The sequence below is a fragment of the Agelaius tricolor genome, unplaced genomic scaffold, assembly GCF_023055355.1.
Source record: "Agelaius tricolor isolate 1412-34295 unplaced genomic scaffold, bAgeTri1.0.p SCAF_3, whole genome shotgun sequence".
Classification (NCBI taxonomy): Eukaryota; Metazoa; Chordata; class Aves; order Passeriformes; family Icteridae; genus Agelaius; species Agelaius tricolor.
In genome coordinates, this window is record NW_027269263.1 from 30,148,485 (window position 1) to 30,172,893 (window position 24,409).

At 37.6% G+C, this 24,409-nt stretch overlaps 2 protein-coding genes across 5 annotated transcripts in view; one reads left to right on the plus strand and one right to left on the minus strand.

The window, feature by feature from the left end:
* METTL25 (methyltransferase like 25) overlaps window positions 1–17,447 on the minus strand; it is a 46,422-nt gene extending 28,975 nt beyond the window's left edge. For 3 of the 4 annotated variants that reach the window (XR_011678595.1, XM_071423341.1, XM_071423342.1), the window contains exons 1-4: window positions 17,178–17,447; window positions 13,077–13,241; window positions 8,393–8,493; window positions 1,940–2,572 (exon numbers count right to left, since the gene is read on the minus strand). Coding sequence is in view for 3 of the 4 variants with exons in the window: in XM_071423341.1 (XP_071279442.1) it covers window positions 1,940–2,572; window positions 8,393–8,493; window positions 13,077–13,241; window positions 17,178–17,430 (1,152 nt within the window). In the remaining variant the exon portion in view is untranslated. Of the gene's footprint in view, window positions 1–1,939; window positions 2,573–8,392; window positions 8,494–13,076; window positions 13,242–16,059; window positions 16,420–17,177 lie in introns of those variants that run through there. The other variant, XM_071423343.1, reaches the window with a different exon arrangement.
* A 2-nt stretch (window positions 17,448–17,449) lies between these two features.
* CCDC59 (coiled-coil domain containing 59) lies at window positions 17,450–23,388 on the plus strand. Its single transcript, XM_071423344.1, has 4 exons — window positions 17,450–17,643; window positions 18,886–19,108; window positions 19,870–19,969; window positions 22,522–23,388. The coding sequence occupies exons 1-4, from the start codon at window positions 17,505–17,507 to the stop codon at window positions 22,681–22,683; spliced, it is 624 nt and encodes a 207-aa protein (XP_071279445.1). The 5' UTR covers window positions 17,450–17,504; the 3' UTR covers window positions 22,684–23,388.
* The last annotated feature ends 1,021 nt before the right edge of the window (window positions 23,389–24,409 follow it).

The window sequence follows — 24,409 nt, forward strand, 5'->3', positions numbered from 1 at the left end:
GTTCATGTTATTAGTACCACTGCTACTTTTCTTAGTAAAGATTTCTTGCTGTAAATCTGGCTGGACCTATCTAAGGCATTTCTGCTAGTTTAAGTTGTTGAAATCAAAGCAACTTCCTAAATACAGGTTTAAGGTGAAGAGCAGCTTTGTCATTTTCCAAACACCATCACTGAAGTTTCTCTGTATGTCTGCTACTATTGAACAACAAATGGGCATTCTCCTTCACAGCACAAAGTAAGAACTTCAGCTTCAGATGCTCCGCTCTTCTGTCCATTCTATTTCCTACTTTCCTTTTTTCCTTTGCTTTTGCCTCCATTTCTCCATGAAAATTCTCTCTCTTCTAACCATTCATAACAAGATATTTCCCTTCTGACATTATCGGTTGGGATCCACATGGCAAACACGGTGTTGCTTTGAATTACAGACATATTTATTACTCACAGAATCAAAAAGTCATTAGGGTTGGAAAGGACCTTAGAATCACCTAGTTCCAACCCCCCTGCCCCACAAGACCAGGTTGCTCAAAGCCTCATCCAACCCAGCCTTCAACACTTCTAGTGGTATACACAACTTCTTTGGGCAATTTTTTTCCAGTGTCTCATCACCCCTACAGTAAAAAATTTCCTTTTAGTATCTACCTGATCTAAATCTATCCTCCTTCATCTTAAGGCTTGTTATATCATTACATGCCCTTTTAAAATTATCTCTCCAGCCTTCTTGTAAGGTCCCATTTAGGTACTATAATGGAATGTGCTATAAAGTCTACCCAGAGCTGTCACTTTTCCAGGTTATCAACAAGAAATTAGGCCAGAGTCACTCAATTGAGATACCATTCTATAACCATTCTGATTTTATCTGATTATCTCACCCAGCTGTATTACACAGTGGATTCATGTCTGAAACAGGAAAACTTCTGCTTTCCTCTTTCATGTTCCATGACAGTATTTTTTTATATCAAAAAGGCAGTGATATAGGATTTCTTCCACCTTCAGTATTGTACAAATTACACACTAAGAGGATGCACAATCCAGCTGTGCAAATGTATAGGCATATGCTTCATCAACAAACCCTGCTGCTCAAGGGCGTCTTTCGCAGACAGACATGAGTTTGCTCCACATGTTCTCACATACTCAGCAGCATTTATAGCTCAAATTACAGGGCTATTAGCACAAACTAATGGTCTTGAATCAGAGATTATTATACCCTGGAATAAAATAGCTTGGTCACTACTGAACACAGAGAAGTTTTTATCATTCAATAAAAGACTGAATGCATCTACTCAATCAATGCATGTTAGTTCAGGCATAAAAACTAAACATACAACCTCAGAGTTTCTAGACTTGTGCCACTGGCAGCTGAACTTGGGCTTATTTGTGTAGACACAAACCCTGCCAGCTAGTAAATTACTAAATGAAAGAAAAGTAATTCTAAAAAGTCAAAATAAAATAATTCTTTACAAAATCTTCATCTTGAATACTATACACAATAAATTCTCCTATGCCTTCCTAGTGTGAGTGAAGGTATAAAAATATGTAACTTGAAAAAGTAACTTTCAGGAAAATTGAAACTCGAATGCTTAATATATGCATCTATGTGGTAAAAAATAATAAATTCATAATAATTAGATTTTCTCTGTAATGACAATTGTAAAATAATTGAATATGCTGTTAACTTATTATCTATCTTAGCTGATTATTATCTACCTCATAAATTCTAAAGACTGATTCAAAAACATCCCAACACATATATCAAAATATAAATACAATCTTTATATGATAGACATACTTCTGCTATCTGGTTAAAAACCATTATTGGGCCAGAATATTCATTTACACCAGAGATAGTACTCTATGTACACTCAGAAAACATGTACACATTAAAATGGCAATATAAAGACAACAGACAATCTAAATACAGTAAATATTTAGAGTAAAATAACCTCCAGATCTGTTATGATGTCACTGAGTTCTGTTTCTGCAGTGATGCAAGAGGTCAATGGAAGATACAGGTTCGATTCACTTGACTTTCTTGCTTTAGTCTTGAGAGATGTCATTTTTCTTTGTACTTTTTCCTCTTCACAGAGTTCCCCACAGTTACAATGAGATGAAGAAAAATCTTCTACAGCATCAACAGGAAGAACATTTAGAACAGCAAGAACCTCTTCAGAAAGTTTGGTCTCATGAGACTGTGTCCCAGTCCCTAAATCAGCTTCAGTTTCTGTGTTGGTTTCAAGTGTAGCCATTTCTGTGAAACCACAAGAAGGAACTAAATCTTGGATAATCACTTGGCCCTGATTTTGAAGACTACTGGCATTATTTGAGAGCTCTTCATTGATTGTTTTACAATTAAGTTCATGTTCCACTGGCCTGTCATTTGCCATTTCCAAACTCTGGCTTTTGAGGTTTTCTTTTCCTCGACTCTGATATGCTCTCCAGTGTTTCTTCAATTTTCTATTTCTTTCATGAGCACCATTTGTGTTGGAGCTTGAGGAGTCAATGCCATAAACCTTTAAGTTATATTGCATGGACAAAAATGAACTCAGGTAGCCTTTCCCAGAACCTATATCAATCACCTAGATAATGGAGAAAAAATAAAGGAAAAGAAAATTGCTATATTAATGAGCAACAAGGCACACTTTAAGTGCAAAATTATTCCCTAAAAATTTAAGCATGGATTGAATAGTTACCTTATTAGCATCATACTTCTCAATGCACTTAGTTCTTTTGCTTTGTTGGTCCACATTCTGACTTTAAAACACAGAATTAAGTCTTAACTGATGTGCTCCAGAAAATAGACATTGCAATGTTTGCGCAATTCACATGCCCTGCTTCTTGTAAAGAATTTCAGTACATTTTTTGACAGAGACTTTTCTTCTGCCAAAAAAAATAACCATAAACCACCATCAATTCCACCTGCCCTTGCTGAACTGGGTCAGAGTTAGCAAATACACAGTTCACAGTATTCAGCTTTAGGCACCTAATTTCCACACTGAGGAGCCTACAACCAGTGGGTGTACAGCAAAAAGCATCTTTAGTTTCAGTGCTTAATTTAATCCCTTCAGATCTGACCTAAAGATGGGTGATATTGATACTCTTTTATGTCAGAATGCTTGTTTATTCTGCTTTCCAATTCTGTGAAAACAACCCATACAGTTTTGTTTAACATGAGGATGCTTTTCTAATAAACAAAGGGGCTCATAATCCACATGTACTTTCCACTGCCCGTTCTGGAGGAAGGAGTGATAGGTACCAGTTTAATTTGTATTACAGCTGATATGGTGCTAGTTCAGTGACTGATGAAACTCAGGAGGGAAATACCCTTACAAAGTGTTAGCAAAAGCAAGAGTAACCTGAGACCTTTCAGTACATAATCACAGCTTTATATAATGTATGTTTTAATATGTAATAAATACATAACACAATATTTTATAAGATTTGGCAGAGTGACACTTCTCTAAGGAAAGAAAATTATAACATTCACTTCTGTCCAGTTATCTACTAAAAAATAATATTGACTAGATATAATGACTTCTTTGTAGAAGTTCGAGGAAGTATTTGATTCAAGAACATCTATGTTTTGTCCTTGGTCCGTCACATGCTCATAAGAAATCTTACACTGCTACTGTTAAACCTAAATTGCAGCATACACTACATGCATACATTTTAAACTCAATTGCATAGTTTTTTTACCAGGTAAAAATATTCAATACAGCAATATTCTTACTCAATGAGAAAGAAAGATTTATTCATTATTGTAATAAAAAAGAGTTGGACATCCATGGAATTAGAAAGAAAAAATTGAGACAATGTCACTAAGGACTATGCAAAATAGTGGAGAATACTATTAGGTAAAAATTGTAAAAATATTCAATATTCTTACTCAATGAGAAAGAAAGGTTTCTTTGTTATCGTAATAAAAAAGATTTGGACATCCAAATTAGAAAGAATTATTAAGAATTAGAAAGAAAAAATTGAGACAATATCACTAAGGACTATGCAAAACAGTGGAGAATACTATTAGGTAAAAATTGCTTATTCATATAGCACGTGGCATTCTCATGGGTAGTCATCATGCAATATTGATTAATATTTGCAATCTAGACAAGCTTCAACCATAAAATTTTTTTAAAATAAATCTGTACAGGAATGAATTAAATGAAATGGAATCTATATAACCTAGGCATACTTTTTAAAATGTTATTTATTTGTCACATTCATCACCAATATTCTGCTCCACTGAGCCCCAGTGAGGCCACACCTGGAGCACCGTGCCCGGTTCTGGGCACCTCAGCACAGGAGAGACCTGGAGCTCCTGGAGCACATCAAGCAGAGGGCAACAAAGATCATGAGGGGACTGGAGCACCTCTCTTATGAGGAAAGGCTGAGGGAGCTGGGCCTGTTCAGTTTTGAAGGGAGACAGCTGAGAGTATAAGTATGTGAAGGGAGTGTGTCAGAGGATGTTTTCAGGCTCTTCTTGGTGGTGCCAAGCAATAGGACAAGAGGCAACAGGTGGGAACAGATGCACAGGAAATTCCACCTGAATATGAGGAAGAACTTCTTTACTGTGCAGATGACTGAGCACTGGAATATTAAGATATTAAGGAATAATCTGGGCACCATCCTGTGCCACGTGCTCTAGGATGACCCTGCTTGAGCAGGAAGGTTGGACCACGTGACCCACGGTGCTCCCTTGCAACCAGACCCATTCTGTGTTTCTGTCATTTGAAATGAAAGAGAAGTGTTGAAGGAATAATTTTACCCACCCTTTTGTTTAACAGCTATTACAATTGTGTAGAATATGCACACCTCCACTTCAAGTTTTGAATTTTTTCCGTAAAAAGCAGCTTTTGGACCCAAGAGGGGGGTAGTGAATGATTCCTAAGTGTGACCCCTAGTGGCTGTAGAGACCAGCTGCAGCTCAGGGAAAGTTTCTCAAGTAAATAGAAAATAGTAACACATTGTTAAATTAGCACTGGGATTTAGAAACAAAAGGAAAAGTTGACTAAAAATAGCAAGCAATGATCTTGGGCTAAACAAACAAATTGAATTAAATTAGTCCCTGCTTTACCTTCCATTGATTACACGGGGAAAGGTAATAAGCAATCCATAGCATATCTGTCAAGCATGAACCTTTAAAATGAAATTTCCATGATATAATAAACTCCAAAGGTCTTGTCCACAGTGAGTTGGGTCCTATGTTTAAACACAGTTTCTGGCATAATCAAGCATTCCAACATTTCCCAGCACCAAATCACAAATGTAATGGATGCTGAATGCAGAATTAAATCATCCTTACATTATACACTCCAAGTCTTGCTGCACATGCTGCAATTTCCAAGGAAAACTTTGACCAATACATTAAATAAAACAAATGTGTGCTTAAGCAAAGAGGAGTCAACACTGGCTTCTTTTCAGAGTTTAATCAAGAATTTCATAAAAAATAAAGTTCCACTTATATGATAGGAACAGTGCTTAAAAGGGTCAGCAAAGTACTGGAAAAAAAAGCCCTTTAGGTATTTTGCTTTAATGTTTAAATTAAAATCATAAACCTAGAAGTGATTAAAGTGGTAATAAAATTTTTGCTTTTATTCTTATTTTGCTATTCACTATTGTACATTATAAAATACCAACAGAGAGCAATATCCTCTACCACCCATTATACAACGTGGGTATGGAGGTGAAACGGAGGGCATTTTCCAAGCTGTCAGTGATCTGTAATATCTGAAAGAAACACCATGAGGACATGTGCTGTTGTAAAACATGTGGTGTGTTTTCATGGTTCTAGATTTTTTAATTAAATGCTACATTATTTTGTTTTGCAAGAAGGAGAGAAAAAATTCAATAAGGAAAAACTCCTAAAAATTTATAATTGCAACTTTTTTTTTAAGTTGAAAGAAAACAAAAACAAAAGGAGTTGCTTTTTAAAGACTAAGAAGGAGGCTTTTCTTTATTTTCCAAAGTAACAGGAAAGCTCTTCTCATATATTAGAGATTTGTAAATTTGCACAAATAAATATTCTTATAGTGCATGACTAAAATGGAAAAAAGTTATTATAGAGCAGTCAGCATTTCATATTTAGTGATACACTGCAATAATATTTTTCATTTAATGTTATAATTTTTTTAAAAAGTAAACAGAAAATAACCCCATGTATAGAGATACTCCAAGCCACCTGATAAAAGTATTAATCCCTGGATGAAACTGCAGCATATTGACAAATACTTAGTAAGGACTGGTTTGTGATTTTATTAGTAACCAGCTACATCGAAACTTTGGTTAAGTTATTAAGATGGCTTTACTTTTTTACTTTCTGAACAGGGTTTTTGCTTTCCTTTCAATCCTGAATCTCACAGGAACTATTTAAATCTAAATGAAAACTCTATATGAAACACCACTTTCCAGCAAATGCAGAGACCACTTACTATTGCACTGTAAGGAAAGTATACCCTCCTACAGCTTTTCCAGTACGTGAAAGGACTGAACAACTAATATTTGCCTGAAACAAAAGGTAAACAAGGCAAAAAAAATTCTCATGAGAGAATACAAAACATCCACAAGTGTGCTGCTGATGTATTTCTGTTCTCTACAGAGCACCCCCACTTTGGGGCTGTGGAGGGCACCCACACTTGTCACTGTGGTGGCTCTTCAAGGGCTGCAGGAGAGCCCGCCTTCCATGGCTGTAAGTGATTGCAGATGCTCACAAACTGATTGCGTCTCACCCTGAAATGTTTGGCCTTAATTAAAGCTCTCTATTTACTTGACAATCCCAGGTGTAAGAATACTGCCTAAAACTTTGTCTTCATCAGCTGTTCCTCACAAAACAGATGGTCAGGAACTGAGAATTTTGATCTCTGTTTCCAAGGATGCCACAAAGGCCTGACCCAAATCTAGCAAGAGTACAGCATCATTTACTTATCTAAATTAAATTCAGTCTGAGCCAAATAACCTCCTAACCAAAGTTCAGCTTCAGCAATTCAGAGCTGAATCCAAGTTTTGGGGTTTTCCCTGTGGTGGGAGCAACAGCAACCTGGGATGCTGCAGGTACATTCATTTAAAACTATACTCAAAGAATACTCAGAGAAAATACCCTCATTATAAAATCTGGGCAGGTACCTTATTAACCTTTGGTTTTAAACAAATATAGTTCGTTCTCCACAAATCTTTGTGGGAATGAATATTAGCCTGGAGGAAATAAGTCTCCATTTACAATTACAGCTCCTTGCATGGAAAGCAAGTGCAGCTCAGATGTAGAAAGAAAACAAATGTCTGTTGAGAGTCCCATGTCACCTCCAGTTTAAAGCAAGGATGAAGCTACATTGGCCAGTTACCAGCATTACAGAGATTAAAATGAATAAACGAACTCAGCTCACCTGAAAAATTTAGCCTTACCACAACACAGGCCTAAAGTATGGAATTTAACATAAGGTTTACCACTAAAAAAGCTTACAAAAAAGCCTATGTATGTAAACTGAGGAAATGGTTTTGGTGCACTTTGTCTAACAAAATATGAAACATACTACTCAAAAATGTCAAGTATTGCTGAGGGGCTCGTGTTTTGTCAACAGATCCATAAATAAACCTCTATAAGGTTTTACTGAAACAATGATCCTAGTGTAATGTGCAGTCATAATTACATGTATATTAAAAAAAGGTTTAAGCTACAATCAAATTTGAGAAAGGAATCATGCAGTTCTTCATCACCCAAACACAAACCTAGCATGTGATGTACGTAACAGCCAACTCAGGCAGTAACTGCTTGGTGATAATGGTGTTGGGTGTCCAGGCCTCATACATGTTCTACCAAATGTATTTCATACACACTCACATAAATCTCTGCTTAATTTGGTCTCTCTTCAAACTAAAAACATCATAACTAGCTTTCCAATTTATAGATCTCAATCCATGTTAAACAGAGGTGAACAGCATTAAACGATAGGAAATTATTTAAATCTTGTGTCAGAATAAGAGGAGCTTTCAAAATTTCTCAAGGTATTCAGCCTTGGTCTCTGCGTGACACCCTTGTGTGCATGACATAAGGCAGCTCTCCTACTGACACATGTGCAATACTGCCAGCAATATAATACTGACAAACAAGGCAGTACTGGTCCAAAAAGCAGAACAGTTTTTAGCTGCTCAACACATAGAGGATGATCTTAACTTTTTAAAATTACTTATGAGTGATTATGAGTCACTGAAAGGCAGTTCCTTTGGAACAATACATTTGTAAACAAAATTGTCCTTCAGTTTGGCTCCAACAGCTCTTCTTTAGCTCCAATTTGGTACAGGAAAAATAAGAACAGCAGCGACAAAAAGTCAAAGTGGTGTATTTGCACAAAAAAAGGAGAATAACTCAGAAGGTGCCTGGTAACACAAAGTAAGAAATGCTTTCTTACCTGCTTTATCCCACAATAATTTGCTATGCTGTCTACTAGCTCTGACATCACCTGCACTTCATGTGATTTCTTATTATTCATAAACTCATCTGGTTTGATACCTGTATCAGATTAGGAAAATAAATATGCATTAACACAACCTGTAATAATAAGGATTCTTGATCAATCAGGAAAAAAAAAAGCTACTATAGACTTCACTGTTTATATATTTTCAGGGTAGTAATTTTTAATTAAAAACTCACTAAATTATTACAAGAGTAAATTTCTGAACTATGGATGAATTAGAAACATTCAACACCGTGTAAAACTCAGGTGTTTTTAAGATGTGGCATATTTAATACCTGACCAGGTATTAGACAGTGGCTACAACTATAAAACGGTACTATTTCTTCCTTTTCATTGAAAAATATCTATTTTTGTCTCATTTATCACATTTACTTTTCCATAAATGAAATATAAGGGCAGGGACAATAAATAATCACATTGCACACAGCCTGTTAATGCTGCAGATTTGCTGACAGTATCAAGAGGGAGATATCTCTACTAAAAGCTATGAGCGATCCTAGGAAAATTCAGAGGAAGATGAACTTTCCTTTTCTTTATTTACCCTCTGGATTGGTTATAGAACTGTTACACCTTTATGGCAGAAAATCACTCATTTCAGTGTTGATGGAGAATGTGTTAATGAGATGGAGTCAACCTCCATCATGGGTTAACTGCTTGTGGAGAACACCAAGCACTCCCTTGAGAACCTCTGCGCCACCCAGCCAAAGCAGGAGCTCAGAAGTCACTTCCCTGGGAAAAACCCACATGTTTCTCTTAGGGCTCCAATGCTGCAGTACACTTGGATCTAGTTAAATTGATGGTAAGTCTGAGTGATGGTAGAAGAAACTGGATCATTAGTGATGAGCATGCTCCTAGAAAACAGGACTTTTCTACATGACTGGGCAGATTAATATACTTTCCCATTTTCTGCTTTATGCACAGTATGTATTCATCTGTCCAGACACTGATCATTAGGCAAAAACCATGCTCATTTCTTGATCAGATCATGCTGGGAGCAGAACCAAGTGTGTTACTTCTTTAAAAGAGAGTGGGGAATTGAACTGAGCTCATAAGAAACCCAGTGTTTTCTCTATTTTTCCCAAACCCCAAGGGATCTGCCTATTTCTTAAACATCTGGGGTTTTTATAATAAACTGTTATGACAATACTTAAAATCTAATATAGACTCTATGAACTGACAAAAGGAAAAATAGACTAAAAGACTTAAACAATACAAATAGCAGAAACAAGTGTTTGTCATCTCATTGAAGAATTTCCTTAACTTTAAAATTGTTAAGGTCTATACAGCATCGTAAAGAGCTCTTAATTTGTAACATATCAGGTTAAAGAAAAATAGACAGGAAAAATAATTTAAAAAGAAAAGAAGTCTCTCTTTTTGTTTATGTTTGAATATTTGTGTGTCTGGATAGGTTCATCAGAAAAAGAAGCAGAATTGGAATGAGAAGAAACAGACATTTAACTTCTTGACAGAAATAAAAGTTGTTTTTTCTCCAAAGCAGCACTGTCACTTTGGACAATGACCACACACTTCACCTTTACTTTTTTGTCTATTATGAACTCAAAAGACTGAATGGGGTAATGCTAGGTGAAGTACTGTCAGAGAGTACTTAATCCAAATTAAGCATTTCAAACATGGTAGAAATCCAGAACAATCACCTAACTTACAAAAGCTGAGGTTTCAGATAGAAAAGGCATAATTTGTTTATATCTACATATATAGTTTATTTATCACCTTAGCTACGAAAGCTTCTTAAGCACTTTTTGACTTCTTTCCCTACTTTCTGCAGGATAACATACTGTTTATATTTCAGCTCAGGGAAAACTATATATTTTGGAGAAAATTATGGTTTTTAAAATAATTTTTTTCCCTGCTTTTTATGCAAAATTCTGATAGGTTTTTCATTATTCTGAAAAACAAGCACATATTACAAACTAATGCAAACAAATGTATCTAGGGACTGTTCTATATTGCCTGAACAACTGAAAATTTGAATTAAAAAAAAAAAATATTAGTTTGACTCAAACTGTGTAAATTCTTTCTGCTCTCACAAAATTACACATGTACATTATACATGTACATTTCCTTATTATGTATACAACTGATGCAGGCAGAACAAATACTAATTTCAAAACCCAGAAATTTAGAGAACCATCTCCCTTTGTGATGAAAAAAAGATAGTGTGGTTTCAAATGCTTTACAGAAGCAGCTTGGATATGATAGAGTAACAGAAAGCTTCGTGTTACCAGTTTTAGTTGGTAATGAAATGCTGCTCATTTCCACTGGGAATCTCTAGCATGAGTACCTGTATTCCATTTGAAGCACTGCTTTAACTCTGTAGTGCTGTTTACAGCTGCATCTTAATTGTGAAGCTGAGCAAATTGAGGAGAGACTGTTTTTATATACAGCTAACACAGATGTTTTTAAGATCTCCTGTGGCAGGGTGCAGGGGTTTTATACCGCAGAGACGTGTGGAAATTCAGATACACCAGATACAGACGTATAAATCCATAGTCCACACCACAAAACACCATCTATACAGAAGTTTACTACGATGATCTAAATCCATGATCCAGAGTGAGGAACTGGACTAACCATATACTCAAAAAAACCCGTCCTGAGGAGAGTGATATTCCAGCACATGGAATTTAAAGATGGATTCATTAGTATTCACTGCATGGCATGATTATTACCATGGCCCTGAACACACTGCAAAGGTGGAGTACTCTCAATCCAGCCCTCTCTTGTGGGTGGTTATGAAGCAAAGGGAATACCCTTCAGACTCAGAACTCCATTCTGAGTAGCTGTGTCCACAACATGCTTAAAATATTTGTGCTTCCCAGTTATTACCAGGAAGGATAGCACTATATCTACAGTAAGATTGCAAAGGAGCTAGAGAACTATATAAGTATGCAAACTGTGGGAATAGGCTCAAAAGTCTGTTTGTCTTAGAGGAAGAAAATAAACTAAAAACATCTGAAACATAAACAGAATTATCTTGATGCATATTTTTCAGAATATAAGCAACACCATCATAAAGTTGCCAGTTTTCTCAGACTTCCATTTCTTTCAACTTGCAAGCTTTGGCATGTCAGGGAACAAACATATCTTCTGAAATACAGAAATTAGTTCAAAATATCTAAAATACCTCAATGATCTCAACTTTCATTTGGCAACTTCCACACTATGAATCCCTTAGTTGGTATTTTGCCTCTGCCAAATGATTACCAGGAACTTCAATTAAGTTAATGTAACTGACATTTACTGCCAATTCAGCACAAAGGTTCTGAATTATAATTCTATTGTACACATTTGGAACACATTTTATTTTTCCCAAGAAGTACAGCTCAGAAGTACTGCAAAAATACAAGCCCAGGCCCCGGTAACCCAACCAAGCATCACTTCTGCAACACAGAAATCAAAATATTAAGCAACTCCCTTATTCACGAAGGAATATCTGAATGGTCCATTCTGCATGACAAGAAAATGAAAGAATCCTCAAAGTTTTGGCGAAAAAAGTTAATCCAGGTATGAACTCAAATACAAGAAGGTAGAACTAGAGAATTACAGAAAATTAAGAGGAACATGGAGAATGAGATATAGTAAAAATGAAAATAATGAAAAAGCTAGTGGGAAAGAAAAGAAGCATACAGTTGTCAAGGAAGAAAAAAGGGTTTCTGATGAACTAAGGGCATAAGGAAAGAAGCCAGAAAGGAAGAGGAGAGCACTACAAATCATTAGGAGTACCTCAGCAATGGCATTCCAGTACTTCTAAAACAACCTGAGGAGCCAACCATGAAAAATGGCTAAATTGGAAAGAGGCCACTGTAGAAAATGGGAGAGATGCACAACATTTGTACAGTGGTGCTATCACTAAGGATAAGAAATGTCATGAGTTTTAATGCATGCCAGAGATAAAAGGCACTAGAAGGCAAAGGCAGAGAGCTGCCCAGTCTGTCTCTTAAAAACTAATGAGAAATTTCAAAATGTAGAGAGGCTGAGGACTCCATGAATAGCACATCTGCAGTGAAATGACAGCAGTCCAAATAAGGACAAATGTCAGTTTATCATCTGATTCAAAAATTATAAGCAGGGTAAGATTCCCAGTGTCCAACTTGATGCCAATTTAAGAGTCTTTTAATTCAATTTCTTTAACTACAGAAAATGAAATTACTCTTCTTTTATCACATATAATTGGTAATAGTCCCAAAAATACAGAATTAATAAAATCTTTTTTTCTAAGACATCATATATTTGCCATATTTTAGGGTGATACTTCTGAGACAAGCATGAGTAGAAACTATGATTCTTGCCACTTGGGGACAAGACAAAAAAAGAGAATTAACAAGGTATCTCATATAGTGATGTGCCCTCTTCTCTGTCCCATCCCCTTTAAAACTGAATCCCATGATGAGGTCTATAGACACCAAATGCTGAAATTTTAGCAAGAGAATCCATTTCGTAAACAGAGACAATAAAGAAACTATCCAAGAACAAATGAAAATGGAAGTGAGGATCATGTAGGAAAAGATCCTCAAACAACAAACTACCCTCCAAAACCAAACCTCTTGTATAGTCCTATAGTGAATAAGTAAACATTAAAATACAAATGAAAATATACCTGTTGCTCCTTCACTGTCTCCTTTCAGTGCTTCAAGCACATCTTCTAATGGGGTGCACACTCCAAGGTTGGACAAAGAATAATGCTTAGCAGCCAGGGCAAACAAATGTACATTGATAAGCTTCTCAGAGTTTTCACAAAATGCACTGGAAAAGATGTCATCATCTGCACATAAAACAAAAGGAAAAGATTTTTGTAAGCAGTGCTTAACAGCTCTCTAATACTGCTGACAGAGAACTACAGGTAATAAATACTTAGTATCACACACAACTGGCCATTTATCTTGCTTCCCTAAGTGGGAAAACTCATTATTTTTCTTCAGCTGCATTCCCCCTCCAGAACTGAGGTCAAATTTTGCTCTTAGTTGAATCAGTGTAAATGTGACAAAATCTGTTGTTTCAGCAGACCTACTTCAGTATAAATGACAAGCTAATTCAGTCAACATTATCACTTCTCTTCTGTTTACAGACTTGCTCATTATACACGTCCTAGTCAGCCCAACCTGCCAATATATGCTGCTAGATTTTTTTAAAGGAATGCAGTTGCTTAGTATATGAAATGTTTGGATTTACAATCACTCAATTCAGGTACTTCCCAAGTTGCTTTGTAACTGATGAATACTGGGAGAATTAAATTCATTTTTATTCCAACCAGGTGTTGGTCGGAATAAAAGTTAGATTCCCATGTGTAGAACTGGATTTCTACACATTTTGTTGGATTTGTTAGATGATGAAATACCTCATTTTGGTATTGCTTACTACTGAGTTTCAAAAATGTACATCTATTTTTAAGGGAAACATATTAGTATGAATAATTTATTAATTCTGAGATTGTTTTGAATTGTCTAATTCCTCTCTATTTTACCTAAAACTATTTGTGAATTCTACATAGTTTTGCTAATGATTTTTATATATTTGAAATTCTTTTCAATATATAAACGGCACCCAGTCCAGCAATCAGACAATTACAAAAATTTGCAAAAAGTCTCCTGGTTTGTCTTTTGTGTCATAGGTAGATTATGAGGAAGTACATACCTAGCACAGTGGCTTTCCTGAATCTGGCATGACAATGGATACAGCTGTTTTGATTGACCTCAGCTTGAATGCTCTTAATTTCCTTGCATGACCACAATGAAAGGTCATGCATATATTACAGTCCACTGAAATCAGTCCCAAACCATGTTAATTTTCATTATATGACACTACAAAGGCACAAGCACAGCAAACAAATTTTGTATCTAAGAAAGCATAAATATTAACATGGTTTCATTGTCTGCACAGCACTTCTTACTCCTCTCTGTTACAAAATCTAAAAAGAAAGCCACCTTTCTCCATAAACAGCTTCCTTGTCTGAACAAATTTTAGTTAGTGTAGTCTTCATGAAGGGTAAGATTGTAACAGGATATTAGAGATGAGAAATAAAGACCGCAGCTTTCAGGAATAAGGGGCAACTTTGCTTTACAATGTCTCTTCTGTAAGATTTATTACAGAAAGATAAGAAAATAGATGTGCTTTCACTTTTTCGGCAGCTGACATAAAATATAATTACTGTTCTTACAAATCTCACTTAACTGAAATCCAATGCAGCAATGCCTATGTTCTATAACACTCCTTAACTTGGTTATCTGGTGGAAGAACATGACAGAACTAGCAGACGCTCATATAAATCACCCATAATAACACTCACCTAACTTAAATTTTTGTCCCAGCTTGATAACTAAAAAAACAGGAACCAACTGCATTAAGGCATCTGAAGCCTAACTTCAAGCTACAGAATGGCAGTTGGTGAACTTGGCATTATTTATGAATATAAAAAATGTTAGGTTTTTGGACACATTTGTACTCTGGATGCTCACGAGAGAAAATCTAGCTTGTGTTTAAACCAGTTAGTGTATACATTTGCAAACAAATCTTGAGAGGAAAGAAATACATGCCCCAAAGTTGGAATCACAGTACAAACAGTAATTTGCAGTAAATTATGAAAATACTTAAACACAGATTTGTCTGTACCTGGGTCCGATTTACAGCAATGACGTGATTAGCAAAATGCAATATGGCAAGTGTCAGCTTTTTGATGTATTCAAACCAGTTTCTGAACCTAAAAAGCGATCTTACATTTTTCTGCAGGGTACAAGTGAAAACAAGAGTTCTATCCTTCACATGGTCATTAAAAGGAAATTACTTTGAACAAGAAGAGTAATTTCTGTTCATGTTGGGTTTCAAGATGGTCAGTTTCTGATCCCTAATGTTATTGAGTTGTACTAATGCACTCGAATAAGCTATGATACTACACGTCTCTCTCTCCCTCCTAATTTTAATACAGGCTAGCAGTGCATCAATTTGCAAATGTAAGTAGATGCTTGCAGGTATCTTCACTGAAAAACTCATATTCTATTATGAAGTATTTTCATCATATGACTGGATGGACAGATACCATGCAGTCAAATGAGTAAAGCATGAACCAACAAATCAGCAAGTATATGCCCACTCTGCTACAGTGCATTGTGTTAACTAGCATACTGGAATGTTAAAGTCAGAAAAAAGGGGCAATTCTTTCTTTTTTATTTTAATTAGCAGAAACAATTCCTGCAGAAACCAAAGAAGAAATGCTGTACTTTAGCCACAGCATAAAAGCTTCATACTCTTCAAAAGATGTGCCATATTTTAGACATAAATTGTCTTTCTGTTACAGTAATCTCTGCATCAGATTCTGTAACATGCATGTTGAATGCAGATTATTAAATTATTATCCAATTTTGAATTCTACAAAACAATACTCTGCCCTCCTGATTCTCATGCTACTCTACAGGCCACCACTTTGGTGTTTCAATCATTCCATGGACTTTCCCATAGAAACAAGTTAGAGCAGAGTAATTTTCCTTTACTGTTTTCTTTAAGATGATTGCATCTGATTAGTTTTGTTCCTCTATTTACATTCAATTTTATGTCCTATTGCTCTGAATCAGTTCTGACTCTGACATTACCTGTCAAGAACATTAAGCCTGTCCTTGCTGCTTCCCAACACTTCTGCTGGCTGACCAGACCACTGTCTTGTTTCCATCTGGCTCTTCAAGGTAATTCATAATCCAGTGTCTTTTCCATATACAAATAAACTCTGTGAGATTTTTCCCAAATAATTCAACCCTTTAAAAATGAGCCTTACAGTTAATATTTTGAGAGGTCTTCAGATCCAACAGAGAAATGTTGCTAGTGATGTAGCAATTCACAGTTCTTCAATCTCTTTCTGAGTCCAAATCATTATCTTAGCTTGTTTTCTGTGCCAAAAAGCACATGCTACTTTCTGTGGAGCCTCCTCTCACACTGCACACACTTTCCTGCCTCGAGTGCCATTTATTTACCGTAGCATTTCAGAGCTAATGCAATGTGACAGCTATCTACACTCCATATGCTTTGGCACGACACTGGCTTTTCTCAGCTAAGTGCTTTGTCAGAGATTTCACCTTGGATTTGAAAGTGAGCTCTCTGCTTGGGCTCAGTCCCCCAAACACCACAGCTTTCAGATGCTTTATCTTCATTTCTGTGCCCTGCCTGAAGCAACATTACTGCTACTTTCCCCTCCTACTTGGACTGCAGCACATTCAGCAACACAGCAGCCTAGCTGGCTTCCTCTTCACTTTCGTGAAAATCATTAAAAATATGAAGTGCTTCTTAAACAGATCTCGTCAGAAATAAAGCAGCTGCCTTCCCGTGCCAGACACTATTACAGACACACAGGAAAGCGGTGTTTAAGCCTTTTCCAGCTGTCCTCTGCATCTCCAGTTCCAACACTCTTTTAACTTTCAATGTTACATCTTTCCACTCGTGGAGGTTTCTTGTACGATTTGTTTGATTTGGGTTTTTTTTCATTTTAATTGTGCTCCTCAGGGCTCAGTCAGAGTGAAGGAATCCGACAGTTTGGAGTTCCCTTTCCAAATGAACAGGATGAGATTGATGGGACCGTCACGAGCGGCATTACCGCGAGCCCCGGCAGTGGAATTCCCGGGCCGGCTGCGGCCTTTCTGAAGCGGGGCGGGTCCGACCGCGTCCCGTTCCCCGGCACGGCCGAGCGCCCCCGCTCCCCACGCCCGCCGGCCCCACTCACCGCACGGAGCCGCCGCGGTGCCCGAGCCCGCCGCCAGGGGGCGCGCTAGCGGCCCGGCCGCGCGCAGCGCCTCGAGCACGGCGTCGGGGCGCGGCGCCACGTGGCGCTCCCAGAGCCCGCGCGTGAAGAACTCCACGGTGTGCGCGCGGCACAGCGGCAGCGCGCGCCCCACGAACCGCGCCACGCGCCGGAGCGCCCGCGCCGCCGCCGCCGGGGGCGGCTGGGCCGGGAGCGCGCGCGACGGCCGCGACATGGCCCCGCGCGCGGCCCGTCAGCGCCGCGGCGCGGCTCGGTGACGTCATCACAGTGCGCGGCGCCAGAAGCGCGATGGCGGCGGCGAAGCGCGATGGGCCTGGGTCGTCAGCGGCGGCGGCGGCCAAGGCGGGCGCGGCGCCCCGCGGGCCCGGCCGAAAGCGGCGGTGGAGGCCCGTCCTGCTGCGCAGCGTTGTCGGCAGCGTCCAGGAGGGTGAGTCTGGGCCGCCGATGTGCCGGAGGGAGCGCCGAAGGAGGCCCGAGTCCCTGGCCCAGCTGCGAGCTGGCTCGACCCGAGCATCCCGGCTGGCGGAGGGTTTGGGCTGGTGGAGCCCGCAGCCCCACCTCGCCCCCGGTGTTCGTGGCCGTGGACTTGGGGCTGGGGGCTGCAGGGCTGGCTGGGGCAGCCTGTGGCGGCCTGTGTGAGCTGGAGCTCCCGGGGCTCGGATTGCAGCCCCTGGGAAGTGTGGCGAGTTTAGGACTCGCTTTGAGTTTTTTCCATAGACAAGCGTACATTTAAAAAGAAGCATGTTTGAGGAAAGGTTCAGATGGGTAGTTATGCAGTTATTGATAGGTAGTTATGCAGATGTAAAAATGAATAGGAAAAAGAGCATGGCCTTAAGCAGCACTTTGCTGAAGTGGCAGCTTTGGAGAAAGAATAAAAGGAAAAGTTGGGGCTAATTTGACTTCCCTTTCGAAACTGTTTTGTTGGTGAATATTTTGAAAGTCAGTAGATCTTAAGAGTAGTGCAATAAAAAATAAGGCATGAGGAAAAAAGGCATCTTCAACTTTGATAAGTTTTCTTTAATGGTCGAGCCTGAAACAACCAATGTCTGAGCTTTCCTTTAAGCAGAAATGATTCTATGATGTCGTTGTAGAAAAGCTCTTCCTAGACGTATAGAGAGAAAGTAGTAGCAATAAATACTATTTAAGTGGAAAGATGTAGTGGATTATTAATATAGAGTGATAGGACGATTTAGTGACTTTTTTTCCTGTGTCACAGTTGCTGCACGCTTCTGCTGCTGCTGCCAGAGTTATTCCTACTGTTTTCTTGAGACTGCCTTTAGCAGCTTATTTTAGAATCTATTTTCATATTGCTTTAGAAGCTGTCAAAAGTAGGAGTGAAGTGAAATGGTAATACATCTTTTCACTGGATTCAGAAAGCATTGGCAAAGGTGCAGTGGTGAGTGGGCATTAAGCAGCAGTGTTTGCAGTGCTCTCCCGGGGTTTGGGCAGTCATTTTCAGTAAATCTGTGCAAGCTGCAATGCTGCAGTAGGGAACGACCTAATCATAGTGCTTCTTTCCTTGAACTTATGACTGGTCCTTATTGAAATTGTGGCTTTTTTTCAGTTTGGGAAGAAGACAGATGGCAAGGGTCCTGCCATTCAAACAGCTGAAAGGTTTGGTGCTGTTTTAGTGCAGGTGTGTTTAACTGCCTTTTCCTTGTGCTTTCAGGAAGAGGATTTGCATTTCGGAGGAAACAAAAGATTGAACGGCAGTACAGGAAATTGCTGAAAAAGAGAAGACAAGTGCATTCCCAGCAGGATGATCAGTTTACAGATACCTATCCAGAGCACTTGAAACATCTTTACCTTGCAGAGGAAGCAAAGCTTAAGAAGCGGCGCAGGACTCCAGATGATTCAGTGTCATCAGAAGAAAAGCTTAATAAAGCAGCCGAGTAAGTTTTCAAAGCATATCTTTAAAAAAAGTAGTTTTTTCCATCACTAAAGAAATATTTTAGATCTTAAAAGTTCACATGGACTTTAGTGGGGTGATTTACTTTACTAAAAATGCTGTTATGTCTTAAATGTGATTTCCTGCTTGTTAGAAAAATAAATGGCAGTATAACAGTTTGGTACTTGAGACAGTGAGGCGCCATTGCACAGTATTGCCAGCAGATGGAGGTGAGAATAAAGGAAAAATTTTTCATTGTTTTTCCATAAGAGAGTGATATTTCTAAATGAATATTCTCATCTCTCTGCACTTGCTTCCATGTCTTGGAATTAGAAAGAGTGAATGCAGCTCTAAGCTAGTATGTTCAAGTTTTCTAGCTCTGAGGAGCTTGAATGATGGGGAAAACTGTTTTACGCAGTCTTTAGGCTTAAGGAAACATCATCCGTGTGAAGATACAGCAGATAAGGTGTCTGCATTACTAACAGTTGTGTGCACTCTGGTCTTTGGTACATTTGGCATTGAAGAAGTTCACTTTGTTATGTTTTCTTGCTGACTGCTCGTGTATGGCCTGGCATGGTGTTGGTATCATGTAAGAGTAGTGCAAAGAATCCATTCAATGTAGAAGGATGAGTGTTCTGAAATGTGTATTTGTAGTTAACTTCCCTGAATGTGCAAAAAGCAGTGGAAGACTGTGCTGTGATTCTGCTGTGGTTATGTCTGCTTGATGGTACTCAGTGTCTCAAGAAGGTGTACTTTTTCCCCCAGGTCAGTTGGGACTCAAGAGAATTTTAAAAATAAAACATCCAATCAGAAGGCAAAAGAAGACTATGAGAAAATAAAGGCTGAGCGTGCTAGAAAGAAAGAGGTAAATCTTAAACAGAGTTCTTACTTGATGTTAAACAAAATCCAGATTAATACCATTCCCACCTCCCTGTCTTCCATCTGAACCCAGGGAAGACCATAGGAGGTATTGGAACTCACTCTTTCAGTCTTTTTCAACTTGACAGTGGTATTCAGGCACGTGGGTGTTCAAAGGATCATTCTCTTTGTTCTTACTATTTTCATCTTGCAGTTGCCCGTAGCAGGATTTTATTATGTCAGTTGGTACATGAAAAAAAGCTTAGAGCTTGATCTGCATACCCCAGTGGATTATATTAGACCTCTTAAATTTTGTAGAAGGGGAAGTAATAGCAATACCATCATCTTATGATGAAAAATGAAATACCCATCCTGTTTCTTATGGCATTATCGTAATGCAGTCTTCATTTTACTTTTTTATGAACTTTGACCAACAGTGAAACAATTAAATTTAATAGTATTCACAGTTAAAATTTTTAGTCATTCCCTTCATTTGAATTTAATTGGAATTATTTTATTGGAATTATTACAGGACATATTGTAATATCATCATTTTCAATCAGCTCACTTGAATTATTAATTTGAGTGGTCCTTATTTAGTTTTTTTCTCTCCCAGGACACTGTTCGTTGTGCTGTAAAATGGCACACAGTGTAGCATTGTGTAAGTTGTGTAACTTCCTCATGACATGCTAAATTTCAGTAGCTACTGTATAAATATTGAATATATAGCTGTATAAAAGATACTGCTTTTTCAGCTATATTTAGTTTTATGCAAGCTGATCTGTGATTCTGGGTGAGTTACATGATTATTCAGCTGATGGCTGCTTTTTTGTGTATTAGCTACAGATGGTGTCAAATTAATTTTATGACCAGCTTATTTAGAGAAGATGGGAATAAGCATAACCCCAGCAAGACTGTAGGGAGTTCTTTTTGAGCAGCACATAGGAGTTGCCTGAGTGCAGGTGTTGGCATTTTTATTTTTGTTAAAGAAAGTTAGGCAAAACATGAGCTAAGTGCCTCAATAACAGTAATCATTTAGGTGGAGTACTTAGGTGGAACATGATGAAAAAAAAGCTAGTATTTAGTAAAGATCAGAAAAAATATGAAAGTAAATAGCAACTAGACAGTAAGATGAATGTTCTTGCTTTGAAGTAAGCATTTGGTTGGTAGCTTAACTTGGATGTTGTTTTCAAGAATATGCTGAACAACAGAAAAATTATTAGATAGAAAGTGAATTACAGGTAAGTTAGAGCTGATGCTGCTCTGTTTTTTTTAAAAAAGAGGGAATAAATTGTCTTAGTCATTATGGTAAAATAAGTCAAGGATTCTGAAGAGGTTATCTACGAGAGTTTATCTGTGCATATTTTTGCATATGCATATTTATTTGAATGTTTGGAGTTTTTTTCCTGAGGCTTCTTAGATTTCTGTTTAGAAATCTTTCCTTGAATTATATCCTGTAAATTTTATATCAGAGAGCAATTCTTACTAGTTTTTGTACATCACTAAAGCCATCTATGCTGTGGAAAACAAAAATATGATCCATATATTATCATCTGTTCAGGCATTATGCAGAAATGCTTGTCTATGGGATCAGCATGGCATTGCATCTCAAAGAATAAACTGTATGAGAAGAAATTATCCAAATGAACTGAAGCAGTCTTTCAGTCTGATTTGTGATATCTTGCATATTTTGGTACGACATGATATGAGTGAAGTAAGCTGTTTATCTGGCTTGTGGATGTTTGCCCAAATTACTGAGTAAAATTACAATGCTGGAGAAGGGGGTGTGAGATGTTGGATAAAATCTGAATGTAACATTGTGGTGATTATCCGTGTGGTGATTATAGTGTTAATAGTCCACCCATATATACTTAATGCTCCATTAGTAGTTTGGTTGCATGTGTGCTTTGTGAAAGGTTTTACAGGTAAAAATTTGATTAAGGTTTGTGTTTTCATTCCATCTCTTTGAAAAGTAAAGGCAGAGTCTGTGTTGCTTTAAAGAGAGCAGGTCACTAGTAGTTTGGTCTGGATTAATTTCCCCTAGATAAAGCTGTCCTAGTATCACAAACCTGCCCAACACATGGTCCTGATAGGTCCCATATCCTATCAGCCTGTCCCGTGCAGAGGTGTCCTGTATCCTAGCATGTCTGGTTTGGAAAGATATTCACATGGCAGCTGCTGCATCACTTTTTTCTTTCTTGCACTCAAGAGGAGAAAGTGGGCAATTTTTTGCCAGTTTGTCATTTAAAGAGAGTATTCAAGGAGCACATTTTACAGAAAGGAAGTAGTATACATTGCAGCAGCAAGCCTTATTGTAGGATGTTCTGCTAAAGAAAGCTTGGTTCTTCTCTTGAAGCTTGAGGCTGTATAATTTGTTCTGATTGCAGTATGTGCTGCAAGAACATCCTGATTCAGCTTTAGAGAAATGGCGTTTCTATTGGCAGTACAATACCTAATTGCCAGTACCTATACAAAAATGAACTTTATTGCTTATAAATAGCTTCACAGTCCAGAGGGTTTGTAATTGTTTCATAATATTACATATTTATTTAATTTCAGGAAGCAGAAAAAAGAAAACAACAAAGAGAAGAAGCTCAACGGTTGTACAAGAAAAAGAAAATGGAAGCTTTTAAAATACTGAGTAAGAAGACAAAAAAAGGACAGCCAAATCTAAATTTACAAGTAGAATTTCTTCTTCAGAAAATACAGCAAAATACATAACCCCTGCATATATTTAAGTTAGCTGTGGACATTTTATTTTATTACATTTAATAAATAATGTCTTTTTGTTTCCCTATTACTTTTGTTATTGCCTTTATTTATCTCATCAGTCCAGTAATGACATATTCATCCTGAAAATATATATTCTATGCTGAGAGTGAAAGGGACTTGGTACCTTGAAATAAATGGTCTGTATTTCTAAACTTAATTCTATTAGCTGTGTGACATCTTGAATTCAAAATGATAGGCTGTAGCACCATCTGACCATGAATCTAATACTTCCTGCAATTGTGACTACTAAAATTGCACTCACTTGGGAGGATTAAAATGATGTATGTGACGTGTTTGATATCTCAAGAACGGCCAGATTTAGGAGCATGTTTTGTGTGCTCTTCGGTAGGTTGGGCATATGAAAACAAAGTACATATACTATACTTGGATGGCTAGTTTTATTTCTCATTCTCCACAAAGAATAAAACTTGTCGAAGGTTCAGAAGTGGTTTGGATATAAAAATCTTGGTAAAATAATTTTGTCCCATTCGTAGAGCTGCTTTGTAACTTGTAACATGTGGATTGTTCTACCTTTTGTGTACAGCTTTGTCATGAAATTTGTTTTCTTCTATGTAGCTTTTAATTAATAGCAATTTGGATCAATATTATCAAGACTGGATTTATGTATTTTCCTGAAAAGAGAGGTTATCTCTACATTTGTGTCTTTTTTTAATATCTTGCCATCACCCAGTTGAGAAAACACAACATTTGTCAGTTGAGAAACTGTAGTTGAGGATCCCACTTTGTGGATATAATTTACACACCCATATCTTCACATACGTACCTGTAAACACTGGTCTGATTTTCAGGCAGTATGTTATGATCACTTCTTATTTTAAAACGGTGCCTTATTGTCCAGGTGGTAGTGATTACTGTTGTCAATGTTATTTTAAAACCAATCTTCTATATATAGATATCATTTTGTGGTAATTTCAGTTGCTGAAATGTTCAAGTGTATGAGCTGCTGTTCCTTGATCCATACAGTAATCTGCTCCAAAGGCAGTGGAGGTATGCTCATAAATTGCCTTTGTACTAGGAGCAATAAATCATGCCAAAACTTAGAAATGTTTTGTGTTTAACAAATATTTTCTTTGGTAATGCAGAAAGAGTACCAAACACAGGTAACAACACACGCAGGAACACCTTCCACTTCTGTATCATACTATGGATTAGAGCAAGTTATCCAATTTTCACTGCATGAGTGGGGGCAGGGCAGCTCTTCCAGCCCACACCCTCACTTGCTGTATCTGTTCAGAAGAAACACACCTAGGAATGGGCTGCACTGTCAGTCAGTGGGGCTTAAACACATTCTTGATGTTAATCACCTAAAGAGAAACAAAAATGAAAAATAAAAAGCTACCTCATTGTTTCTCTGACAGCTTGTTAGTTTTTTCCCTGAAGTTGCAACCTAAGCCTTATTAATTTCTGGCAGAGTAGTTTTCTTTTTTCCTTTTTTTTTTCCTTTTTTTTTTCCTTTTTTTTTTCCTTTTTTTTTTCCTTTTTTTTTTCCTTTTTTTTTTTTCCTTTTTTTTTTCCTTTTTTTTTTTTTTTTTTTTTTTTTTTTTAAGAAGAACCAGAAGAGGATCTGAGGAACTACAGGTCTCACAGTTTGACCTCAATGCCAGGGAAGGTCACGGAGCAGATCACCCTGACTGCCATCACACATCAGGTGCAG